The sequence below is a fragment of the Chaetura pelagica genome, unplaced genomic scaffold, assembly GCF_000747805.2.
Source record: "Chaetura pelagica isolate M959 unplaced genomic scaffold, ChaPel_1.0 scaffold68, whole genome shotgun sequence".
NCBI lineage: Eukaryota > Metazoa > Chordata > Aves > Apodiformes > Apodidae > Chaetura > Chaetura pelagica.
The window spans coordinates 4319918-4346520 of NW_009954407.1; the positions used below are offsets into that span (position 1 = coordinate 4319918).

The 26603-nt window shown below is 37.9% G+C and overlaps 1 protein-coding gene across 1 annotated transcript in view; it reads right to left on the minus strand.

Moving 5' to 3' along the window:
- Positions 1-3398: 3398 nt before the first annotated feature.
- The window catches only part of CADPS2 (Ca++-dependent secretion activator 2), a 220420-nt gene continuing 197215 nt past the window's right edge, over positions 3399-26603 (minus strand). The window contains exons 28-30 of the mRNA XM_010004331.1: positions 23881-23988; positions 7473-7577; positions 3399-4037 (exon numbers count right to left, since the gene is read on the minus strand). Coding sequence (XP_010002633.1) covers positions 3867-4037; positions 7473-7577; positions 23881-23988 — 384 coding nt within the window. The 3' untranslated portion in view covers positions 3399-3866. The remainder of the gene's footprint in view (positions 4038-7472; positions 7578-23880; positions 23989-26603) is intronic.

Genomic DNA, 26603 nt, shown 5'->3' on the forward strand with positions numbered 1-26603 from the left:
CCGCACAGCCCCTGCATAGCCCCGCACAGCCCCGCACAGTCCCCGCACAGCCCCGGGACAGAGGGGGCAGGAGAACCTTTGGCTGCCTCGCCCCAAGACGTACAGCGAGAGGTGATGCTCATCGTCTCTCCCCGACGAGCACACATCTCCAGGAGTGTGCTGAGGTTTTAAACACGTAAATTAAAATGTAAAGGCGGATCTTGCTCCCGTGTCAGCGGGGATTTGACACGGCGCTGCCTGACCCTGGAGCTGTCACACAGATACTCACTGGCCTTCTCAAGCTCGGCGTTGGTTCACGGTTTCACAAATTTAGTTACTAAGAAAATACGTGAATTAATAAGAAATGGAATGACCTTTGGAGCGCTGTCATTTCTGTACCTGCCTTCCTGTGATGTCTGCTGTGCTGCCATTCTAATAATAACTTACCAGACACTTTGTGTCAGAGTTAATTTCCCTGAAATCGCAAACGCCTTGTAACTTTTTCGTGATTACATCATCTTCCTTCTGGTTTTGTTTTCTCTTTTCTTACTCATCTTGATCCTACTGACAGACATACTGTTCAGCAATTGTATGTCTGGCTCGACATATGGGGTGTACATGTATCAGGCTTAATGAAATTTGAGTAACTTAGCCCCACTTCAAGCCACAAAAAGACATAGTTGTTTGGGTTTGTTTGTTTCCTTTGTTTTTCCTTTAATATGATGTCAGAGCACAGACGGGGGTGATGGTTCCCTAAGAGACAGGGAGCTAGAGGGACTCACCAGGCAGGCAAAACAGGGCTTTGTCAGCCAGGGGTGGTACCACCATCCCTGAGCCAGGGAGCAGGACAAGCCAGGGCAGGGGGAGAGCTGGTGGCAACCCAGAGTCCAGAGCACTGACCTGTTTATGATGATCAGGCAGGTCTGAAATCAATCCATGGAGCAGGGTCTGGATTAACAGGGCCCATAAGCACAGGGTGGCTGTAGTTGAGCTGGATAAAAGCATTCCTACTCCATCGCTGGGGCAGAGACTGGAAGCCTTGGACTGAGCTGAGATGGAGTCCTTGGGCAGAGGCTGTGAGTGAGGATCCCCAGTGAGACCCATCAGGACCATGTTGACCTATGAGTGCTCGAGGCCCTGACAGATGAAATTACTATAACCTACTCTGTCCAAATCAATAAGAGTGAGTTGTTTGCCTTACCAGGAAACTCTTCTTGGTGTGAGGATAACTTGGGACAGAGGACAAGTCCACAGGGGAGGCGAGGGCAAATCTGTATGTTTCCCACAGGGTTGTTGGTCAGCAGGGCTGAGCAGATGGGCTACTACCAGGTTGGTCTTTGCCAAAGGAAAACTGGACTGATCACCTCTTGGGCTGTGCTGAGGACAGCCACTTCTGTCCCAGTGTTTCCAGTTGCCACTCCAGGTCCCCACACTGTTGGTGACTTGCCAGGGACAACGTCCAGTTTTGATATTGCTTCCTACCCTTGTGTAATTGCAGAACCATAAAAATCTCCTAACCTAATGCCTTCTTCCTGGGAGAGCCCTGCATGGAGCTGGCATACACCTGCACCAGGAGGCCTCAGCAGGCACCACAGGGTCATCGTGGAGACACCTGCCTCCTGTTTACAACTGGATTCTCCACAGGCATCTCTGTACGGTTTCAGGAATATAAAGATGGTGGGGAGATGGCAAGCAGGGAGATCTTTGCAGAGACAAAGCTCCCTTGGGCCTGTCTGGCACTGATCTCTCTGCTTCATTTGGTTTGGGAGCTGGGTGTTTCACTGGGCAGCTTGGTTTCCTCCTTACCCCTCTGCCTTCAGCTCCTGGCCTGAAGAGCTGCCTCTTACTGAGCCTGGGTCTCAGCCATAGCCCCACCTGGCCCTTCAAATGCCTTCAACTTCCATGCACCAGCACAACTAGGATGAGAGACAGGAAAGGGATATGTATTTCTCTTACTGCTGTCAAACTTAAAAGAGCAAAACTATCTGGGAGCCTGGGAATGGTGGAAAACACCACGCTTTCTCCAACCCATAGAGCTGGCAGCATGAAGGCAAAATAATGGAGGGGAACGCGGTGTGTGTCCTGACCACCCTTTCCAGCCCCCCTGCCCCACTGCAGCTCCTGCTCTGCTGCTCCCCAAAACACAGACTGACTGCAGCTGCAGGCACCCTGGGGTAAGGGAAGCCTGCACCCCTGCCATCCCAGTCTCCCCAGGCAACTCTGGAAGAGTGCTCAGTGATGGTGCAAAGAGCTGAGAAGAACTGTCTCCTCCACCAGCTCCCGTTTCTTCCTTTGTGCTGAATTCACCTCACCTCACCTCACATGCAGATGAAGCGGCTGGTTTGCTGATGGAAAAAACTGACACTTTAAGTTTCTCCCTAGGCAGCTAGGAAGAAGCATGACTTGCCCCTCCGTGCTTGGAGAAGCTTCCAAGCATGCTGAAAGCACTCTTCTTGCAGCTCTCGTTCTCAGTTCCTGCAGCCCTGCATGCTTGTGACGGAGCCCTGCAGTCCTACAATTTGCTCTTGCAGGAAAACTTCACGCCAGCCCCGTAAATACTCAACAGTCCATCAGTGAAGCCCTTCAAGTATAATGTTATGCCTCAACAAGGCCTTCAGCAACCTTGATTAATTATTTGGGTATCATCTGTGTTCATTCCAAATTTGTCTACACAAACCCACGAAATAGTTACCTTACCCCAGAAAAACCAAGCAAAGCAAACCAACCAAACAAAAAACCCAATCCACTGCATTTTTCTTAAGTTGTGTGAGTTCTGACTGATGGAAATTTGAATTCTTTCCAGCTCATAGAAAAATGGGCAGCAGGCACTGTCTGTTCATCTGCCAGTGAGAGGGTTTTTGTTTGTTTGTTTGTTTTCTTTATCAAGGCATCATGTCCTTCGATATTTCTTTTCTCTATATTTATTTCTCTATCAACTCTACAAAAGAAATATATTTGCTATAAATAACTATATAAACTGAATGTACTAATATATTTGCTATAAATAACTATATAAACTAAATGTACTAATCCTTCAAAAAACTTCTTATAATGAGAAATCATACAGCAGCTCAAATGGTTTGAAATATTGAAAACATCTTTTAATTGTAGAATTCTATACAAACTTGGGTAGATACAGAAGTGGTCACAACAAAATGTGTTCTTATTGCCTGAATTTTTTCACAGAAACAGAAACACTGATGGCAAGCTTAGTGACATCCAACATGATGAGATATCTTTAAACTTGCAAAATGAATGGACACAACAATATTCCTAAGTAGTCTGTATGTGTTTGACTGTCCTTGAAGTCTTACTACTTACATACCAACCTCAAACCACAAAAAAACAAGATTAAAATTTTTAATGCACATCATATAATAATGTAAAATTAAGCAAAAAAAAAGGTAAGCAAAGTGTAATCCTGAAATTACACTATTTTTTTACCTAGGGCACTGACTTATTCCAATAATGATTTCCTGTATAGTTGGATCTTAAGTGAGGCACACATTGTGTTTTCTGCACAGGACATCAATATCTGATGGAGATACAAGAACAAATGGCAATGAACAAAAGGGAGAGAAATGAAATCACAAGTGGAACTCAAACTCCATGCCAGTGTTCTTGCAGCCCTAAGCAAAGCTATACATTAAAATAAGCTACAACCATTGTTCTCAAAAAGTCCTTGGCACTTTTCTTCTGATAAACTTACTTTCTTCTTTGTACATTTTTTTTTTTTTTTAATGGAGCAAATTACATTTCTGCATCTATATCATAAGGCAGAACTCTAATTGCAACCACAAGGACAAGTTACCAAAAAAACCCCAAGCCAAAGATTACCCCCACCCTCAGACCATCACCCTGAAATCCAAACGCTTGGTGAAATAGTATCATCCTTCCTCCTCATCACTGTCTTTCATAGTAATGCCCTGAAGTCCTCCTGCATCTGTGACTGAGACTGTGGCCTCCTCTACTGTCAGACGGCTGTGAATGGTATCGTAGGTTTTACTGTTCAGCGTTCCCTCCAACACACCTTGCAACCTGAAGTCTCGGTAGGTTTTCTGCAACAAACATAAAACATCTTCAATTGGACTTGAGCAAGTCTGAGCAGTCTTTCACTACACCCTGGCCATTTCTAGCTGCAGCAAACAGCTTTGCCCCTCCCTGCAGCTAAGGACATATCATCTAGAGTTGGCTGAAGGTTTTGTGGTCTTAGTTTCTGTGCTGCATGAGGTTTCTGTAAACTCTAGAGAGTCTACAAGCTACACTTTGATAGTAATTCCTTTAAGAGATTGTGTGCTGTGCTACATTTCTAAAACTGTACGCTAGTTTCTCAATAACTTCCATTTGTTTCATTTATTCAATAAGAAATGAACATGGATTTTTTCTAACTGCGTATTTAAATATGTATTTGGCTACAGGTAGCACTGTAATTTCAGAGAAAACATAAATTACTCATTCCCCATAATACAATTTTATTTGCATTTATCTTTAAATTTATATGCCAAATGTGGAAAAATAAAATCAAATATAGATTATGATCTCTATAATGTAAATGTTTCTCAGGTGACTACTTCAGTCAGTTAATTTACATTCTAAGTCATTCACATTCTGACTCACATGTCCATCTTTCCCTTTTTCACTTGAGAAAGTTTTGTTTCCCATAGCCTTCCTATGAACCAGAAGAGATGATTTTCTTCATTGGCTTTCTATCAAGTAAGAATTCTGAGTGGAATTGTTTTATTCATGGTTGCTATGTTCAAGTCAGCATATGGAAAATCATCTACTCTACCTTCTATAAGTTGTAACACATTTGAAATAATATTTCCTGAAGTTAGCCTAAAAAAAGCTTAAGAAAGACAAATTGATCTAGCTAGTTTTCCACTCTGTGTACACTGTTATTATGAGTTCCCAATGCTTATGGAAGAGACTACAGGAAAAAGAAAACAGAAAATAATTAAGGGCTATCAGGCCCATTTCTCTGCTGGAGGAGATGGTGCACAACCCTTAAAGAAAAGAAAGAAGAGCTGATCTTGTTTCACTCAATACATCAGAGAATTGCCAAAGATACCTCTCAAAAAGGGTAACATTCAGCTGGGAGAATTTTTTCTGTCACTGTGATTAGTATTTAAACTTTGCCTGAATCACTGCAACTGAGATTTATTTGACTTTCACAGGTCAACTTCGGAGTCAATAGATGCAGCTTATGCTTTGCACACGCACTCTTGTGAGTACCCTGTCTGGTCTTTTTCAAGTGTCACCATTGCATTCCCTTTTTATAACACTGTGCATTCAATTTCCTTTTATGTTGTTAACAGGTTCTACAGCGATTTCTTTGAGTTTTACATTCTATTCCTCCCATTCTCAGACCAGCACTCTGGGGCTCAGTCATTGCTCTTCTCCTGATATACTTTTGCAGGATAATAATGTTCACTTCCAAGGTTAATTTTTAATTTCTCCCTAACTTTCCTCTTGATTTTTGGTCCTCTTTAGTCCCTCTGCCTCATGACGTGTCATGTCCCTCATGTGCCTCAAACATCTTTTATACCATCATTCTTCAGTCTTTAATGGGAACATTCTTCAGGGTTTAATGGGAACAAGCAATATTTTCTTCTTCTGTTCATTCTAAATAAAGCCATTACCTTTGCTGCATCCAAACATTAAAGAATAATCTATTTCTTACCATGTCCTCTTAAAAATTACCTCCTACTTATTTATTTTTTTTTTAATACTTCCAAGCAATGACAGAGGCAACATAGCCTCTCATTTTTTTCAAAAGCAGAGAAGTTCCCCCATTCACTCTTCAGTTTGGAGGAACCATGCCTCCCCACATGCCCCTTCCCAGCTGGGCTGTGGCAGTGAAAGCTTCTTATGACACTCTACTTGAATTATTGTTTCTTATTTCCCAGCAGCCTCACAGTGGATGAGTTCCAGTTTTTCCAGTTCTGCCATGTTCACCATCAAAATACAGGTGGACAAGATTTTCTATCTACCAGTACATTGACTGGTACCTTTATGATTTACATCATCTTATTCAATCTTCTGTACCCACAGAAGGTGCCATGGAACAACACATCTGGAATTTACATGCAAAGCAAACAAGCTGTATGGGCACAGGAAGGCTCCTGCTGCAGCTGGTGTGTTCCCATTGCCAGCAGGAGCTACTTTTTTCAAACAAGGCTAACCAATGTGCCAGGCTGCAGAAGGAAGGCTGGTTCACCTGAACTTCAATTCTGTAGGAGGCTTTTCCTGTAATATTCCAGGTGACATTGAACCGGTATGACTTAGTCTTCCCACTCTTAGATTGCACTGGGTTTTTAGCTCCTGTAACACTTTCTTCCCCCCAGATGATGATTACCTTCACTTGAGAAGAGCTTGAAATCTTTCACAAGAGCCATTCACGTCAACCACAAATAGCAAACTGCTTATACCATATTGGCACGTAATATAATTAAGAGCCAAATCCTGTTCCCAGAGAAATCAGTTAAGGTAAAAAATAGTAAAGTTAAGCTTGGGTGGTTCAGGGAGCCATGATGACATCACTATTCTGACTGTTTTCTTGCATCTCTCTCTTTTTTTTCCTTTCAACTATTGAATCCTGAAAGTTGCAGTTGAAATTCTAGTGCCCACAAGTTAAATACTTCTGACTTTACCATCTTGCATGAACTTAATGAGAAAATATTTTGAAAACATCAAGATCACCATTGACAACAGGTGCTTCTTATTCCACACTTATACAGATGACAAGAATGTTCAGAGTTAAACAAGACAGACATTAAAGGAATAAAATCTGAAATGACTTTCTGTCTCTTCCCTAAGGGTATTAACTGAAACCTGAAAGGGAGGTAGGATGATTTTTTTTTTATGGTAGATTAACCCATAACTGTCTATTGCATGGTATTTTACACTTTGCTCAGATGTAATTGACATTGTCCAGTGTAAATGACTGAGGACTGGACTAGAGGGACTGGTTTTCTACTGATACTCATCCCACAGTATGAAAGAATAGAAAATGTTTTCTTATATGTTGAATATTGTTTTCCAATTGAACCTAGTAGTCACACATGCATAAAAAAGAGACAATAATTACTTTTTAGGAGATTGAGGGAAAATGGAGAAAAAATGATATTGCAATCATTAAGGTAAAAAAAAAATTGGTAAAGTGACAAACAATAATGTATTAGGAACACTGTACAACACTGCTGTGCAGATAGCAGTAATCTGTTAAAATCCCTTGGAACAATTATAATTGTCACTGAGTTCAGAATCTATGACAATTACCTGTGCACATATAATTAACATTAGAGGACTTAATAAACTAATCATATTCCTGAATCTGCAACTCCTGTGGAAAAAAGAAACCCCAACCCAAAACTACATAAGCTTGCAACTTCATTTGAATTATATTTTTTTTACTTGTAGGGAATTATCCATGTAAATACTCCATCTCTTTTCTCTCTGTACAATGCAGTCTTACTCAAACACATTTTATTTACCTTCACTATCTTGATGAGAGTCTTCAGCTGGTAAATGTGAAGCTGAAGGTCTAATCTATCAGCCAACCACATGCATATGACTTTCATGGAGTTGCTATACCATTGCTGAAAAGAGAAAAAAAATCCCAACAACAAACACCAGACTGCAGTATTCATTTAACAGATTTGGAAATGAGAGGCAATGAAACACCTTGAAATGATCACAGATCAGCACTTAATGTCAACAGTGATACAATTTCCTGTTATGAAAATTGCATAGGTCAGTAGGAAACCAAATAACTTGACCTAGACTGCTCTTTACATGAATTATATACCATTTTATCTTTCTTTTAGAACATTTTCAAGCAAAATAGTGCTACGCGCTTTGCTTTCTGTCAGTAAGAACAGATATTGAACACACAATTACACGAGAGAATTGACAGCTAAAACAGCAAGAGAAAAAACACAGATCTGGCAACTTGAGAGAGATTTTGCAATATCTAGATTTTCCAATCCAAACAGGAAAATGGGCACCAAACTTAGAATATGGAGTCTGCCTTGCTGTTTTCTTTTAAATTGCTTCTGTATTAAGTAAAAGAAAAAAACCCCAACAAACAGAAATCCATGGAAATTATTTAAGTATGACCAAAACACCACTCCACCCCTCCCAAAAGATACATGTTAAGGTTTTATGTTAATTACTAATTAGAATTACAGCAATAACTTATTTCCTTTTTGTGTCTCAGGCATGAGTATGTTTTCACTCAAAGCTGCACAAATGCATGAGGTAAGAAAAAGCTCTCTGCTGTTGGTATCAGTGTTACTGTAAAAAAACTGCTCAGATCCAAATAGCTACTATTCTAGTTCTTTCATATTAACTGGATTAAAAGAGATTTTACTCAACGTAGCAGTTTTCCTCTCCCTCCTGTAAGACACCAACCACATGTCATTTAGTCAAACTGTAAAAAGGAAGGGATTTTTTTTTCATTTTAGCAGTGAGAGATTAGAAGAGTTTTCATGGTAGTTCTGTTTCTAGCCTCTTTCCCCACAGGGAACAGGCTCAAGTTATTTTCTAATATAATTTCCTGTGTCTTCACAAGATGCACAGATATGCAAAGAGAGGAAACATCATGCGTATCTGAAAATGCAGCATGTTAGGCAAGGTAAATATAGTGGAGAAATTCACTTGAAGGATCTAACTAACATGTCTCATGAGCCATCTTTACCTTAATAAATAAAGGAGAATATATATTGCAAAAATGAAGACAAATTACTGGCTACTGGGTATAACAACAGAAAACTAAAATTCTTTAAAAAAATGTAAGGTCTCTGGCAAAAGCTTTAAATACATACGTTATATGTAAATACCTTTTCCTTAGAGGACACATTCTAAACTCATTCTAACTATCACGTATTTTTGAAATAAGATTTTAATATAATGACTTCAATTTATTTTATTTAATGTGTTAAAATTCATTTTAATTATAAATAATTGGGGGAAAATGCTTTTACATTTTTTTAGAGTTTCTCCTATTAATTTACTATTTTCCAGAAGTGAATTAACACCACACAAAACGCACATAGTTGCAAGTAGTCTGAGTTATTCAACTAAATGTGGGACTTCTTAGGTATCCATAAAATAATGTTTTTTTATCACTGCATGACATTCTTATACTATTTACATTATTTTGCTCCAAACATTCATGCTGGTTTTGAGTTCCTTCATAAGTACCTGTAAAATATTTTTAATGTGACAGAGCTGTGACTAAGTGGCATCTGTAAACTAGATGACAGGTGTTGTAAGTATACAGATGTCTAGAAAATAAAATACAGTTGATCTTATTCACTCACAGAACTCTATCGATCTAATAAACAAAACAATTCATATGCCAAGCATTCTACCCAGAATATTTATTGTTATTTGTAAGTAGATGAGCCCAATTCTTATATTACCACTCAAACTGTATTTGTTACTGTTGAACATAATCATAGCAGAGAGAATAATTTTAGTAGCATTTTTCTGAAAGCCAATATTCTTCCACCATAAAAAAAAATTCCAGTAACACATCGACAGTGTATTTGGTTTGTACCAAGTAGAAAACAGAAGGGGATGAAACTTATTCACATGAACAAATCAGATAGGATTGAAAATTCAGTGATTGGTTTCCCCATGCAACACCACTGAATGATACCAGATCACTGAGAATAGACCTTGTCCAAGTTTTCTAGCAAAACATGTTTTAAAGCCCAGTCAAGTAACTTAATTAATATGGAGTATATATATATGCAGTAAAAATAAGACTATTTATACATATCTGTGGTGTGCTCACGTATATGGAAAACAAAGCAAAAAAAATTGAGTGAATTAATTTTGCTACTCAAATTTGTGAATTAAAGCAGTATAAAATGTTTTCTGGACTAGTTTTAATATGCTAAACTTTCAATTAAAATGTTTAATTTGGGGATTGTGCAATTATAATATCGTACTTGCTCCTTTGTCAACATACATTGTTCAGGAAAAGTATGACTGCTATTATATTAGAAAAAGATGTATTCTTATTTGGAATTGTCAATCACACCCAGTATATTGTTAGTCCTCCCAGAGGTACTTGTGAATAGCATTTCTGTTCACTATTGGCCTTATACCCACTAGTTTTGAGCACTTAGCATAGGCAGAAGCTGCATAAACATAAATCTGCTGGACTTCATAAGAATAAGGATAAATATTTCCCCATTGCTTCTTTTGGAGCCTGTTAAAATGCACAGCACTGAAAATGCCTCTCAGGGGTGGAAACCAAGGCCACACATTTTGACAACCGTGAGCAGGTTAGAGGCAGGGATGCATCTGCTGTGGCTTATGGGAATGCATTGTAAACTCAGGAGCTTCAGCGATTAGATAACGATCCTGACATTACACAGTTTTTAGGTAATAATAATGAAATAAAAATCCTTCTAACTGCTTTTAAGAAAAACTCACTTTCCCGCTACTAACAATAGCACTGAAAGGACGACTCTTGCAGATGTCAATGATATGGTATTAGTGCCCTATTCTTTGCTGCTGTTGAGAATAAGGCAGTAAGTGTTTGTTATATATTTTTTTCACATCAGCACATAACAGCAGCCAACCACTTTAACAAAAACGTGTTTGCCTCCTTCTTTCCCCCCTTCTTATTCATCGCTCATCCAGCTCCTGTAAGGGCATGCATTACTCACTTCATTTTCCTGAGATACCTCTTTTAAAGTAAAAAATAAGAGAAAAGGAAAGGCTAGGGTTGACTCTGTGAGACCCCTGTATTTATTCACACTTATTGTGCATGACTGTAGACTGGTAAATCATATTAGCAGCCCGTCTCCCCATCAAGCTGCTACTTGCTTTCCAGCCCTGGGAAGGTTCAACAAATCAACAGGAGCACGGAAAACAGAACATCAGTCTAATCTAGTGTTTAAGGTGAAGTTTTCAAACCCAATCTAAGAAGATCTTTAGAGCAAGCAACAAGCTGAAGGGCTCAGAAGGTGGTATTGACAATGAAAGAGTGTTGAAATATTGAGAAGCGCAGCACTTGTGCATTTTTAATAACGAGAGGGTCAACAAGGACACAGCTCCCTCAGTGCCAATAGTTGCCACACCAGGGTTATAAACGCTCTCAGTTCATCAGATTTCTTAAACAGTTCATCAGCTTTCTTAAACACCCTAAACCCCCTCAGCGGACCTTTAGTCTTAAATTAACAAACCAAAGCAATGAAAGAGGGTGCAGCTTGAATGGCCAGCATTGATCCCCAACGGGGCTTGGCGCGGCTACAGGCACTGAAAAACTCGCTCCATTGTTGGGAGGAATTGACAAACCTCCTGGCCTAAATAGTCCAGCTGAGGCGGGCTGGAGGCACGCAGCTGTAAAGGGCTCCCCTTGCCGCGCTCCCAGCGCTCACAATGCGCCAGGCATGAGTTCTTTGTCAGGCCCAGACTCTGCAATTTTCTAACAAGGATTAAAGTTGTTTCTCGGCAGGGCCAGTGAAAAGCGATTTAGCAACATACCATGCTTTCTTCAGGCAAGTTAAAGAGAAGTAGTTAAGGAATTTCATTATTCTGTTGACCGATGGAAATACAAAACAAATATATTAAATATTCACCATCTTTCTGGGTGCCTGAGCTATAACATTTGCAGAATGGTTCAATTAAATGTAACACTTACCGGCTGAAAGCAAGCACTTCAGATTTATTTTTGAAGTTTTATAAAAAGGTGCAGCTGTTTGCCACCTGGAAGGAGGCTCAATACATAAGAATACACAATGCTTTAGTCCTTCTATGTCTGGTATCCCTAATGCCTGAGACACAAGACCCCATCGAGTTTCTATATTTTGCCTGCTCTTGATAAATTGGCACTGTCAAAATGCTTTTTCTGCTGAATATGGCAAGGGAACAGCTTTTCTGGGAACAGTATTTTATCTTCCTACCAAAGCGCTTAGAGCACTGTTGATCAGGAATTGAGTTGCTCAGACGACAATGACAGTTTTTACTCCTTCCAGCACTACTTTTTCAACCAGGAACAGTAACAGAAGGTATTCTTACTGAAGAAATCGCACATCAAAGGCAGCATAAGCTAAAATATGTAAGAAATACCATAAGCATATTCAACATTAAATGCTAAAATGCTCAGTTTTTATTAAAGGGCAATGCTACTGCATTGTTTCCAGATTTTGGTAGCTGTGCTAAGGAACTTTTAGAACAATTGAAAAAAGTTTTAAATGACAAGAGAATAAATAAGTTCTTCTAGAAAAATGAAAACAGCAAAAGTTAGAAAACAGTTCCTGCTTTAAGTTTCAAAATGTATTTCCCTCTTTGTAAAATATGAATAATTCTACTGACTTCCTTTGTTGAATGTTAATTAGGCAAACAAGTGTTATTCGTAGTGTCTTTGAAAATACTCTGAGTTTTAGAAATTATAGCTATATTTCAAGTTTAGGTGCAGAAGCCACCCACTTAAATGAGGATTTTTACCTCAGTAGTGACAAGTTCATGTAGTCTTCTGAAGGCTGGAAAGCCCTAGTAACTCTTCAGAAAAAATCCCATCATGATAGATCACAAGGTGTGTACACACAGGAACACCAAAATAAGAAATCAAATCAGAAGAAGTAATTAACATTCAAAATACCTTAATATTTTTGCAGAAGTGAAAAATATTTAGTTGCAAACTAAAAGCAACCATGAAGCAACTTTCCATAAGATGTTTATGCTTTTCCCTCAGATTTGGCTAGCCTTTTGATTAAAAAAGCCTGAGAAACCTTTGAAGGTTGAGGCAACTCTAGGTAGACATAAACGGAAAATCTAGTATATCAACCTAGAAAATTCTGGTTTTTGATACAGGCAATTTATGAACTGGTTAAAATATCAATTTCTTCTAATGGATGTAGAATGGAACTTGTTAACTAGTGACACAGTGCCCTCCCATCACTCCCTCCTGTATTTTCAGTCCCCTGAGAAGAACAAATTATCTCCCCAGTGACTCTTTTTTTTCTAGATTGTTCTGGTCATAGACGTGCATCGGTTTGTGAGGCACATCGAGACACATATCCAGTGAGAACAACAGTGTCACTGACCAGGAAAATGAAGGAACAGAAGCTGGGGATAGCTGAGGGAAGAGAAAGCTCTCATGCAAGAGCTTTCCCATCCTGCTATCAGCTCCATGTAGCTTCATGATGGCAGCCGACAACCCTTGTCCTTCTGTGACACCCCACAAGGACATGGCTTCTCATAGCCTCACAGTAGCACCACATAAAAAGCTGACCTAAGTTTACAGTGTTTACATGTTTACATTGAAAAAATATTCTCACCAAAATCCAGAATTTCTTTATAGGAAGTCCATGCAAAGTGGCTTTTTGTGTGTGTGTGTGTCTGTCTGTCTGTCTCAACATTATTATTCTGAATCAACAGAGAAATATATGTTATTGAGATGAGCTCCTACAATAGAGATGTTAAGAATCAGTTGGCAGAAATGGTCAGTTAGCTGGCCCTTGACTGTAGAAATAGAAATTCTAGCATCTCCAGATACAATACAATTTTCAAGTACACTTGTAGCCTGGCTATTCTTGCAGCTACCTTAATGCTTCTGGGTTTTGTAAGCTAGTAACCTTTTTGTTTAGGACATCAAAGAAGTTTGTATTATTTCTCTGAAACATGAAAAAATTTCCACCTTTTGATTCACTGCTATGACTGGAGAAAAAAATGTATATGGCATAAATTTCATAGTAAAATGAATATGGGGGTAACTACTGACATTATGACTGTGCTGAGAGATAGAATTGTCTCTCCATTTTATGGGTACTGATTGAACAATACTGATTGAACCGACGTGTTCACTTCCTATATACTTACTGTATAGGGATGCATCTTTGTAATTTAAAACATTTAGAATACAATCAGTACAAATACTAAATCTGAATGGATACTTTAGTGTGCTTTAGTTTTCATCCAGTCCTAGTAAATATCCTTTAATATGGAGACATTACATATTATTTTTAATACAAAATACATAGTACTTGTCTCTCCCTGCATTATATATTGGTTGCTAAACATCAATTTACAATATTTATGCTACTTCATAGCGTTTGTGGCCTTTGTTGTTTTCTGGCTTCTTCACATATTGTAGATGCCTTGGGAAACTGGAAGTTTGCAAAATTAAACATGCATAACATCCTGCCGTATCTGGACATATGAAATGTTGCTGTTCCAACTTTAAACACTAGGTTCTAACATAGTGCTCGTGACTGTGAGAGACTAACAGCACAAAGTTTTCCTACTCCACTCTGGATATGCAGTGCATCTGTGAACAGTACTTCCATAGATTATTCTGGTCCTAGAACTCTCTGGAGCAAACACTGTCAGTCTGGCTACACGGTGTGTTGTCCTGCAATTTGAGTATATCTGCAAACATCCTCCAAGGCACAGATCGGGGAATATCATTTGTGTGACCTTGAAAGGAAAGCCAGCTTGGACCCTCAAAATAGACAACTAAATATAAGGCAAAATGACCAAGTTGTTACTTGCTATAAGACCAGCCTCCTGCTATCAGGAACTACTTTTACAAACCTTAGCAATGTGCTTAGCTGCACAAATACTGAGCAGTCATCCTAAATGCAGGGGTAGCATCAGTTAGGTCCAGGTTCACTCTGCCTTTAAGGCATGTAACTGAGACACCCCTGTCTGCTTTTGTCCAGTCATCCAGGACTCCCCGGGACTCCCTGGAGTGAGGCATCAGCAGAGGGGATTCAGGGAGGTAGCAGAGTCCTCCTGTGAGCTGCATCTCTCCTATGACTGTACTCTTAATATCTCTACCTTGTATCAAAATTGAGGTAGACTAAAGCTGGGCTAAAAATCCATGTTGTAACTTTTAGGTACTAACTCAATGTTAGTAGCTCTTGTCCTGTAGTCTTCTATATACATTCCCTGCTCCATGCAGAACAAAGTGAAGTACATATTTTAATTAGAGTATTTAAAACATCCTGGGTTCCTGTGGGTGAGTATTTACAGGCAGTTCTTTTCTCTCTGCCTCAGCAATCTTGACTTGTCATCTGTTTACTCTGTATGTTATTGTAGTGGCATATGACAGGTCTGGATGCAGCTGTGAAGTTAATAGGGAGGTGCACAGTGCTGTAGCCACTCCTCTCCTATGCCACATTGATTGGGCACCACACTGAGAAGCACTAATGTGAAGCACAGGTCCAGCCTCCTGCTTCCCTCTTGCTTCTTTCCTCCCCTCATCTCTTTGGAGAAAGTGTCCTTGGATTGGGCAGGTGCCTTGTGTGTCCCTTTCCATCTCTGACCCTGTTGCCCATCTCAGCTATGGAGATTTTACAGATGCATTGCTTTGTTGTTTTGTGGGGTTTTTTAAAGCTGATTTTTCTATTAATTATTTGTGCCATTTTTCCTGCACATTGCAAACACTTTTAGAACAGTGTAAGCACAAAGCATAGTCAATGCTGTGTAAATCAAGAAAACGTATGATTTAACACTTGAAAATCATTAAAGGAGATACTCTATATAGGTCCACACTTTGAACATTTAAATCAGCACAAAAGCTTCAGTTCTCTGTGATCAAACAGGTTAAGAAGCTCTTTCCCCTGATGTATCTCAAACTTCACCAGAGCACTCTGCAGCATCCTCACCTGGTACTATTTTGATTTACAGTACAGCAACTTCTTTTTGCTATTCCACACACATTCTAGTAAAAATAGATTAACCTTTATGACTTCTGGAACTATTTTTCTTGAAAAATGAGCAACAGTTGTGTGTCTGTGAACACTTATGTAGAGCTTTGCTTGATTTTCCTTTTTAAACTAAGTTTGACCCAAATAAAATTCAAGTATAAATATCCAACCCGCAAGTAAGGTTAGAGAAAACACAAGGTTCTCCTGCTGTTTATATGTGTGTGAATTACAGTACATCAAGAAATCAATATTCCCTAGATGGTGCTTGTGCCTTTGCACTTCATGGTGAAGAAACATTAGATAAGACAATATAAATGGTACAATCCTTATTGATTTCTCTTGACTGTGTAGAATGTGAAAGCTGCAGCCACAGTTAACACTCACTGATAGACTCATCTAATGTTTCAGTGCTATTTTATATTTTTATAGTTGTTCACGCTCAATTGATTTAATTAAGTTGCTAGACACATTTCAAGCCATCTAGGTAAGAAGAAAAAATGCTGTGCCTGGAATGAGATGCTTCTACTTTGTGCCTAGCAGGATAAAAAGGTTAAAGGACTAAATTGTGCCTGGATGCTGGAAGGAGTTCTCTTTTAGTTGACAGAACTGTTATTGTTTTTAGTGAATGGATACTGTGAGTGATGGATAGATGCATTTAACTAAGCTAAATAAATGAATGAACAGTACAGACCAGAAATGTCTATGGGGAAACTGTACTGGAAGCTCCCAATGTTATAGCCTCTCCCCAAACAAACAAGAAAAAACTTCTTGGTAGTTCAACTCCTGACTGATAGAATTCATTCAGAATAAAAAACAGATGGGCTTTCAAATCTTGAGTTTGGGATTTTTTTCTTCCTCTTTTGACTCATGATGAACATTTTAAATTGCCTTTTTACAGCAATTTATATATATATATTTTTTTTCCTTCAAAAAAGTGAGCTGCTCACATGAGTCAGCGAAATGAGATGTAGGACAGCACAAGAAATTCTGAATAGTAGGATATAAAGTTTGGTGTCCTGAAAAATAATTCTTTTTCCCCTTTATACTCACAGATCTCTTATAGCAAGATATCAGAATATCTGTTTCATAATTTCTTACACCCCTGCTGGGAGGATTTAAATAATATGATTGAATTACTGTGAAAAAGGTGTCAGACATCCATTCCATGAATACTAAATGCAGACTGGATACATCATGTCATGAGAAAATCCTTTTTATATATTTTTTGAGCTGTTTGGTATCCAACAAGATGGAAATTCAGAAATTAAAAATGGCTTTAAACATGAAGTAGTGGAGAAATGTAGCATATCATAAACATATCAAAACCAGACACTGTCTTATCGTTTCTTCTAGAGAAAACACTCAGCTACTGTGTAAAACAGCTTACAATGTGCTGAATATTCTGATCCTGAAGCAGCAAACTCTGAAACACAAGCTTTGCTTTAAGTGTGTTGTGGTCCTATTGACTTCAACAGCACTGAGCTTTGCTGAATTCACAGCAGCATAATCAGCACCCTCCAAGAGTGGGCACTCCTTTTCTCAGCATATTCCAGAAAATAAACAAACAAAAAAACCCAAGCAAAACTTGTATACTATATGAAATCAGATGGAGGTTACATTTTTCAGCTTTCAAATGAACTGTTTTGTTTTAGTTTAGTGTTTTTGGGTTTGTTGTGTTTCTTTTTTTTTTTTTTTTTTAATAGAGATTTCTATCTCAGAAATTGGGGTAATCTACCTGAAAAGATCAGGAATAATTGGTAAACTTTGAAAAGATTTTGAACAGTAAATTTGGAAGATATTGTTTCCACCTTGCAGAATAGTTTAACATATTTGAGCATGTTAATATTGTTCACTTTTTCACTCCACATTTGGTGACACTTCCTACAGTTTCCTTTAAAATTCTTTCTTTCACCAAAAAAGGCAGGACAAACTGGTTTAAAATTACAGGAATGTCTTTAGATCAAGAGAAAACTGCAGAGTGGTTCTCATATCAAGAGCTTTCTATTTTTCCTAAAAATATTAGACATAATTAAAGGTGAGTTAAGACTGGTGAAAATCTAAAGAGCATCGGCAAATCTGAGCACTGCTCAGCTTTTCAATTGCTTTTCTACTTCTCAGTTCTTTTAAATGGTTTTCTATGGCAGGAACATTTTTCTTAATTAGTCACAGCTAATTAGTGTTCTGGCATAGACAAGTAATCAGAAATGTCAGAGCTGCAAGGCTACATCTCCCTAATCCTTTGATAATAATTTAGCCTCCTGGGAGGGCCTCAAGCTGCGGTAAGTAGTGGCTGACAATAAGGCAAAATTAGGTGGGCAGCAGACCATTAGGATAGAAAAATAAAAAGCACTACCAAATCCTGCTGAGCACCATCAGGCAACTAACTACACTGCCAGATGAGGTGCCTGTTTAAGCCTGTGTTGTTAATTAGCTGATTCTACCAGACCTGCCACATATGTCCAGGTGCATCATGCAAAGATGTGTATTTCTGGGTTTGTGCCAAAGGACAATTTTGCACTGTGATCAAATTTCAAGAATCTGAGAAAGAAGCCCACATATTTCTTGAAGATTATTCTGAGTTATCAAAGAAATAAGGAGATCAACAAGCTACAATCCAGTTTTGTTCAGTCTCTTTTAAGTAATTAGGCACGGTCCTATCATGTTTCTCAGAGGTTAATACAAACACAGCTTTTGATTCAAATGTGGCCTTTAACTAGTCCTACTTAGTCTCAACTTGCTAAAGGTGTCTTGGCATACAATCTAGAACAAAAAGTAGATCTTTTGTCAAATCACACACTTGCAAATAATTACATAACAATGAAAGCAAAGATTACTTATTAAAATTAACGTGGCAGGAAGCAATTTGAGAATGAGAAAAAAAGTCACAATTGAAGTTTTCTAGAAAAACATTGTTCAATACTAAATACTACAGTAATGGTGCTTGTGAGGTAGACATGGACAGCACAAGGAGTTGGCACTACAGAAAACTTGCACTGAAAATGACTGTTCCTCTTAGCTGTGCCACACCAGCTGAAGATTAACTCGCTCGCCAGCGAGAAGAAGCATTTGCACATTTTAAATGCATTTTTTGGTAAAAGGTCAGAAAACTGAAGAGAAATAATGCAATTGAAGAAAGCATTTGCTAAAAATGTCCTTGCGGATATGAGGGCAAACAGAAATGAATCGGATGAGTATTTCATGTCTCCATTTACACATAGAATGAAGTACACGACATAGTACTCTTTGGAGAATAATCACTAACTCAGATAACCTCTAGTATATCATTGAACTTAAATCATCCATCCCTGCTACTAATGGAAAAGGATGATAATGGTTGTGATTTAGGAACACTAGCAGCATTTACTTCACATTCCAGACAAAACACAAGCATTTTTATCAACAGAACAAAAGTATCACATCACATTTGAACTTTTGAAATACGAAAGCCAAAAGCAGGTAGGTAATTCTGGAATGCTTAAGAATTTATAGTGCTCATAAAGACGTCCAGTCTTCCTGCAGTCCAAAGGAAGTTGTAGGAGTTCCCTGCTGTTGCCATCTCTTACACTGCATGCGGAGTTGTTACCCTGCATGAGGACACCACCCTGAGGACGTTCACCTATGTGAGCAGCCCCTGTGAAGTCAACAGCACTGCTCAGTCACACCACACCAGTTCAATACCCGTAGGCGATGGACAATCAGGGCCAAAGTCAACATCTGCTAACAGGTGCCATCCTCTACAAGGTAGTGAAGAGACCTTCTTGCTGATGCTGACCTATGGTACACTTACTTGTGCACAGCTTTGCCAGAAATTAAAGCCCTCAAAACAGGAAAACTTTTAAGTTGTACCACTGGCAAAACATTGATGTGTTAGAACTGTCCTCTCAAACCATTCCTTATTTCTCAAAGAAGCAATTATTGCATAAAGATTTCATTGCATATATAGTCTTGATAAAATTGGAATAATACACTTTCAGTTTTTCACAACAGAGCTAACACAAATGTATCCTATAAGATAATGATCTTAATGGCAAACAATCCGAGAAGGGTTTTGAAAGAAAAATGTTTGAAATGAAATTTTTCTGTGTTCAGACAAGAATATTCATATTTCATGTGCAATTAACATGTACAAGAAAGCGAGAATCTCCCCAAGGGGCACTTAGGAACCTTATATTACTAGAGAAAGTAAGTATTGCATTGATGTTTTATGCAGTGTTTTATGCAAAATGACTTATCTTCTCAATTCTGGGGTTCATTAGCAAAATGCAATTTATTTTAAAGGAAAGATTTTAACTTATAAGACTAATTTAATTTAAAATGCTCTAGAGTAGGAAGACTTATTAGTTCCATCTTAAAAATCCAGGTAGAAACATGATTCTAAGTCTAGTCAGTGATGATAACCTGGCATATTTATGGATACTAAAAACACTGCTTTTATTGAAGTTAATGGTAACACTCCCATTGATTTTGATAATGTGGAACCAGACCCCATGGGAATTTCATAGTTGGATATTTTTAACATCTGTTAGTTTTGTGACTGGATACACAGCACTGTCCTTTGATAAGGTGCACAAATGTTCTTATATAATCCATCAAGCAGATTATCTTCATAAAATTTTCCATTTACCAACTGCTACTTTTACAGCCTTTTCTGAAAATAAGTATTTTTCAAGCACTGGTGAAAAAAAAAAACAACAACGCAACTTTGCTTCTAAAACTTTTACTAATTATTGTTTCTAAAAATGAGTTCTTGATTTAAATGATTAAACTTAAAAATGTTTCAGTGGGTGATGCTTTTAATCATAATTCAAAATTGTAATAATTAAACAAGCACTGTAGTGCCCGTCTCCATGATTTAGTTGTTATACATTGAATCTACCTGAGTCACTGCAGCATAAATGGTAACAAAGCTTGTTTTACTTGATTCTTTAGAGAAACTTGTCCCAAGGTAACTTCATTGCCTTAGTTTATTTCAGTGGTAAGGAATCACATGGATCATTCATTAAATTAAGCCTGCAGAAATCATGAACACACAGCAGACACTTAGCACCGACCTACAGCAGACCATCCACAAAATGGATTACAAAAAGGTTACAAAATCTTTCCAGTGCTCTTAAAGATCTTCGGTGTTAAAAAAAACACAAACGAACAAAAAACCAAAAAATTAAGCTAGCTAAAACCCCACAACTATAAGATTCTACAGCATAGGAGTAGGAGATAAATGTCCTGAGTTCCTCTGACAGGAAGGAATTTGATAGGTAAAATTCTCAGCTGATTTTAGGAAGAAGACCATGACCCACACCACAAAAGAAGTAAAAATGTCCTAAATGGTTCTGACAAACTGACCAAGCAAAAAACTCTGTAACTGCAAATCTGGTGGTTAAGTTTGAGGACAAGAAGACAGTACACTGACCTTGTAGAGAACTGTGCTAGCAGGAGCAAGTTATTCAGAGAAAGGAAGACAGCAATCCCACCTTGGTTCTGCTGCATGATCAGCAGTGGTACTGAAGAACAGCATGATTTACATGGTTTAAAAACAGTGCAGAAAAAATTAGCAGCCCGGTTTTCTTTTCAAGTCCCCTGGAGATTTGAGCCTCTCTGACATGTAAAGATTCATACCTCAAACTTAAATTCCATTCTCCTAATTTTTCAAATCCTGTATAGCATGGTAGTGCTTTTCTAGGCTTATTAAGTACTATTGTAAAACAATGCACATTTTTTGTCTACTCAGTTGTTTGAGAGTTCTCAGACAGAAGATTTTCCAACTTCTGCCCTTAAGGTATTTGTGACCCACTGGCAGCTCTTTTTACTTGTATCAATACTATTTTTCAATTTAAATGATCTTCTGATGTGTACATGAGTTTGTATGACACATATCCTGTTCTCTTGGTCTCTGTAATAGCCATCAGTATATAACAGCCCTGAATAAAGTAAATGAGATACATGCATAAATAGTTTGTAAGTACACATTTTTTGAATTAAAATAGTGTCTGAGGCCCTATCCTGTCTGTATTTATAACTACCACTTCTTGCATACATAGTATGGCTTGAACTTGTTACATAAAACCCTGCCAATTCTGTCCATCTCCTAGTCTGATGTTATGTAGAAATGTGAAGCCCCCACTTATGAATAAAAATAAATATACAGACAGGTACTTGATGCACAGAATACTTACCATATTATTCTTTTTCTTTCCTTACAGCTACAAGCATTGGCCGTGAGAGCATACAATGCACACTACTGAGTAAAAGGGGACAGGAGTGCTATGGCATGGTTTGCTTCCATTCAAGAGAGATTTTCTTGTGCTGAAAAGCTAGATTGCTGAAATCAAACTTGGAAAAGGTCCTCAATGCATGCTAACCCAATTATATTGAGGTTCTGTCCCTGGGTTAGTATTAGTTGACCTAATCCAAAATCACACAGGCAGTCTACTGATGACTTAATGGTAGGGATGACCACCTGCTAGTACTCAGGCCTGTGCCCAGGCCCTGGCCCATTTACTGCTATGGACACAGCCTAAGGCTTGGTCCAATCCCACTACACCAACAACGTCAACGTGGTCTCTCCAGTGAGAGCTAGACTTGGCCTTAGGCACGTAATTTTATTAACATACATAAAATTACAACATAAGCAAAAATAACCCCAAAGAAAATAAAAAACCAGAACATTGAAAATGAAACACATGCTTGCAGATTCAGTGCAACAGCAAACTGAAGCAGAAGTTGCTAATACGGTTTTAGTACTTTGTGAAGGTGCCAGCTGGATGGATGATAATTTTTCTACCCCTGCAGGGCATCAAAGCTTTTATAAAATCATTCTTTTCACACATATTAGCACTTAGCTTATTACAACAGATGATACTTTTTTTTTTTTTTTTTTTTGGTAAAGCTGCCTAGGACTGTCTGGAAATATAAAATCTGAGAGATAAGTCTCATTTTGACCACCCAGACTAACAAACAACAAACACTGACATGACATACCATGGCTGAGAGTCTACGTTATGAGACCTTCTGTGACTGCCACAATTGCAATGTCACACTAAAGGCTGTGAATTGCTGTTATGAAAACATTTGCTGTAACTTGCATAATTAAATGAAAGTGCCAGCAAAGCTTTCTAAAATACTTAGGAGATGACATACAAATAAATACATTTCAGTCTGTATTATGTTCCAGAATTTGTTTTGTAATAAATTGCATTGCATGGTGCCAGAGATTACTTCTTTCCCAGTTCAGATTCCTACATAATTATAAAGCAACTGACACCATTGCCATATATACTGATCCAAGTTTATAACAAAATAACCTTTAATTTAGACATATTTAACATGTGTAGTGCTTTGAATTTACACAGAAAGTACAATTTCAGCTGCCTCCCGCTGATCCTTCAGACAACGCATAAAGGACATACCAGACTTAAATTAGTGGTCAGGAGTTGAATGAGCAGAGTTACCAAAGAGTGTTGCTAGCTGCCTTATAGGAGAGCCTTTTATGAGGAAAATTTTGGTTGAGTAGGTGATAATTGCTAAAAAAAGAGGAGGAATCTGGGCAAAGGAATGAGTGGAGGGGGGCTGAGGAAGATAGTATTGAAGCTGAGGGAAATTATTGTGGAGCTACAGGCTGGCTAATAATGTGTGGGCTTTGAGGATGAGGAAGAAGATTATTCATAACTTGCAGAAGCAGGATTAGAATTTTGAAATCAAGTTCAACCATTTAATAAATGTTTGGCCATCTTTAAGAAATTATAAGTCTCAAACTAAAAAATCCATAAAACAAAATTCTAAGTCATTCCACAAAAGTACCAGTCAAACCCATGGATGTACCTGGCCTAACTAGCCTCTCTCTGTATATGAGCAGGCACTGATAAGTACAAGTTCTTTATTTAGGGAAATTAGGTCTGCAGTGGAGTCACAAACCACAGCAATTCAATTCTCTCCATTAACATATGCAAAATCAAAAGACGGAATAAAACTCACAGTGGGAAAATTACTACTTCAAGTAATAATAATCTTCTAACAATTTTATTAATGCCTTCTAGCCCTTAAAAGTTTCATATGGAAAATGTTTAAAGAAAGGCCATTCTTCACAGCTGAATATCGTAAATAAAAAGCAAAAGAAAAACTTATCAACAGGGAAGAATATCTGAATGGCTTGTTGAAGATTATTAAAATGCAGGTTATCCCTTCTGCTGTAATAATGATACCAGCAAGCTTTGCAAGGGTAGTTACTTACATCAAATAACTTCTCTATGTACATTTCCTCATTGACCTTTTCTCGAAGTATATCCTGGTTTTGTCGAACAAACATAATGTAGGTATCTGCTAGATCCATCCCTGGTTTCTGAGGAGACATAAAGTAAGGGGAGAAAGTAGTGGGAAGGGAAAGAGACAGACAACACAATGATTGAGACTTACAAGAAGTTAATACTTAAACATAATGAAAACAGATTATGTTACAATGTTCACACATATATAAATGGTATTTACTAAATCTGTGTGAATTCTGGGTTAGTTATCAAGTTCAGAAGGATTTACGAATAAAGTTCTCCGTGTTATAATTTATGGATGCTTTGAGTCATAAATCTACATTGCCATATGTAATGAAATGAAGTCTTGGCTCTGTTTATGTGGCAAATGGCACACTGGGACATCTTTTTTGTTAGTGAGGCTTTCATAACTACTCAAGGTCCAGACCCTGCTACTGCATTCAGAAAATGGTTAAAAAACACATTCAGTTCCTTTTGCATTGCCTGAGATTTGTTGCAATTTGCTTCTGATGTAGAGCTGAATGTTGTGTTTGAGATTCGCTTCTACTAATCTTGACTCAAACTAAGTACAAGCATTTCCTGAAAGCAAGGGCATAAAAAGGTTGGTATGAGAGTAGACCTGTAACCTTATTTTTTTTGGAAACTGTTTCACTGGCACGATCAGTTCAGAGGATGACTAGGGAAGGAGAAAGGGCTGCAATGTTTCCCTTCTTATACCAATCTATGTTCTATATCAATAGCAGAATGTTCTGTATGAATAGTAGAGTAGGCATACTTTTGGTATCACACTCCCAAATATGGGACAGCCTGGAATATGTTGTGTGAATGTGACACTATGGCAGACCAGCCAGAGTAGGTGCTGAAACTGCCCTCTCCTGCCCAGCTGGGACTTCTAGACCACTTTAGCCACAAAATTTGTGTTTTTTTCACATTAAAGCTCCTAACAGCCTACAACATCCCTTTTCTGGCAGCATATGCACCTTTCACCTTTCTCTAAGAGCAACCAAGAACATAAACACTTTGGAAAGTCTTCTGCAAATGCCCACTGTGTGAGCAAATTTGGAAAAGTAACACTTGCTCACAAATAATAGTTTTTAAAGTTAATGGAATGCAAAAGAAGACTAAGTTTTATAAAATTTTACAGTAAGCCTTAGCATGAAGCTATCTACACAGGATTCAGATTTGGCTAAGACTGATTCTGTACAGAATAATTAACAGCTCCAGGGAAGGAGGATGAAAGCAGCTATACCCATTCCCTGAATTCCCAGGCATAAGCCATCCCTATTTCTCATCAGCTGTTATTGTCTGAAAACAGCATACGTGCAAAGCTGTAAAAGTAAAATATATAGCACATTTAAAAGGTTTGTATGCATAAACATGCTCACATAGTTAAAATATTTACATGTAATTTTACATTAAAGCTTTTTAGTCTACAAGTGGATAGCTTTTAATTTTTCTCATTCCTTATTATCTTATATGTAACATATATGTTGTTTATAAACAGGTCTGAGCACAAGAAGGAAGGAGAGGTGCAATATGGCCAAACTAGCACCTGTCCAGAAACTGCTATCACAATAGGATGAGAGCACTCTCCCCTCAAAATTGCTATGAATCATAGCAACCTGGATCATAGGCCTCACCTCTTTTTTCCTGAATCTGCCACAGACACATATAGAATTATGATCCAAAATAAGAAGATTTTCTTTTTCATTTATACATGTGCATCAATGGCAGTTTCATTCCTTAAGAGCAACAGTTAAGTGTGGAATCATGGCCTGGTTTAACACAGCATCTCCAAAACTCACACTGAAAAACTGCAGTGGCTCCTGCACATTTAGAGTGGTCATTCCAGAGGCAAAAAAAGCCCATTTAAAAAAATGATCACATATGTACACGCCTACATAAAACTTAAAGAGGAAAGCAGAACCTTTTATATGTACATCTGAGTTACACACCTTCATCCTAAGCATAAAAATAAAAATGTAAGATTACAATAGATTAATCAGGTTTTTTTTTGGAAACCCTCATTCATGGAAATCAATACATTTCATTCATAAAAATGCCTTCCTCAATAAACATAACAGAAATGGTTTTAAATTAAACTAAATCATAAAGTAATTAGGAGTTTTAAAGCAGAAAGCTCTATATATTCCTTTATTATACTCATTTGTGATGGTAGAAAATAAGAGACTAACACTGAAACCTTATGTACTTTCTAAAACTTGCTAAGCACTTTATAGGAATTGGAGACATAATGGGAAAGTAATTTGAAATCCTGGGTGTGGGGGTGGGGTTTGTGAAGGAGATCATCTAACAAATTGAAGGCTGATTATAGTTCTTGAAGAAATATATTGAAGGTAAAAATAAATCTTCCACTGAATGCTAAAACCAAACAGCTCTCTGATTCATGCAATCTTTTTATTTTACTAAGTTCAATAAAAGCTGTTAATCTTGCAGACAGTCAAAGCTAGAAAAATAACATTTCTGATCAGCATTGACTCTTCTCTTTTCTCTGAGGTTTTTACCTAGTCTTGAAGCTGTGACATATGGGAATTTCACACAGTGAATATATTTTCATGTAGCTTGTGGCACAGGAGTGTAATCATTAAAAGAATATATACAAGTAAGAGTAACTGCAACAGCTGGTGGCATTTACCAATTAGAATTACAGTTCTTTAAAACATTTCAT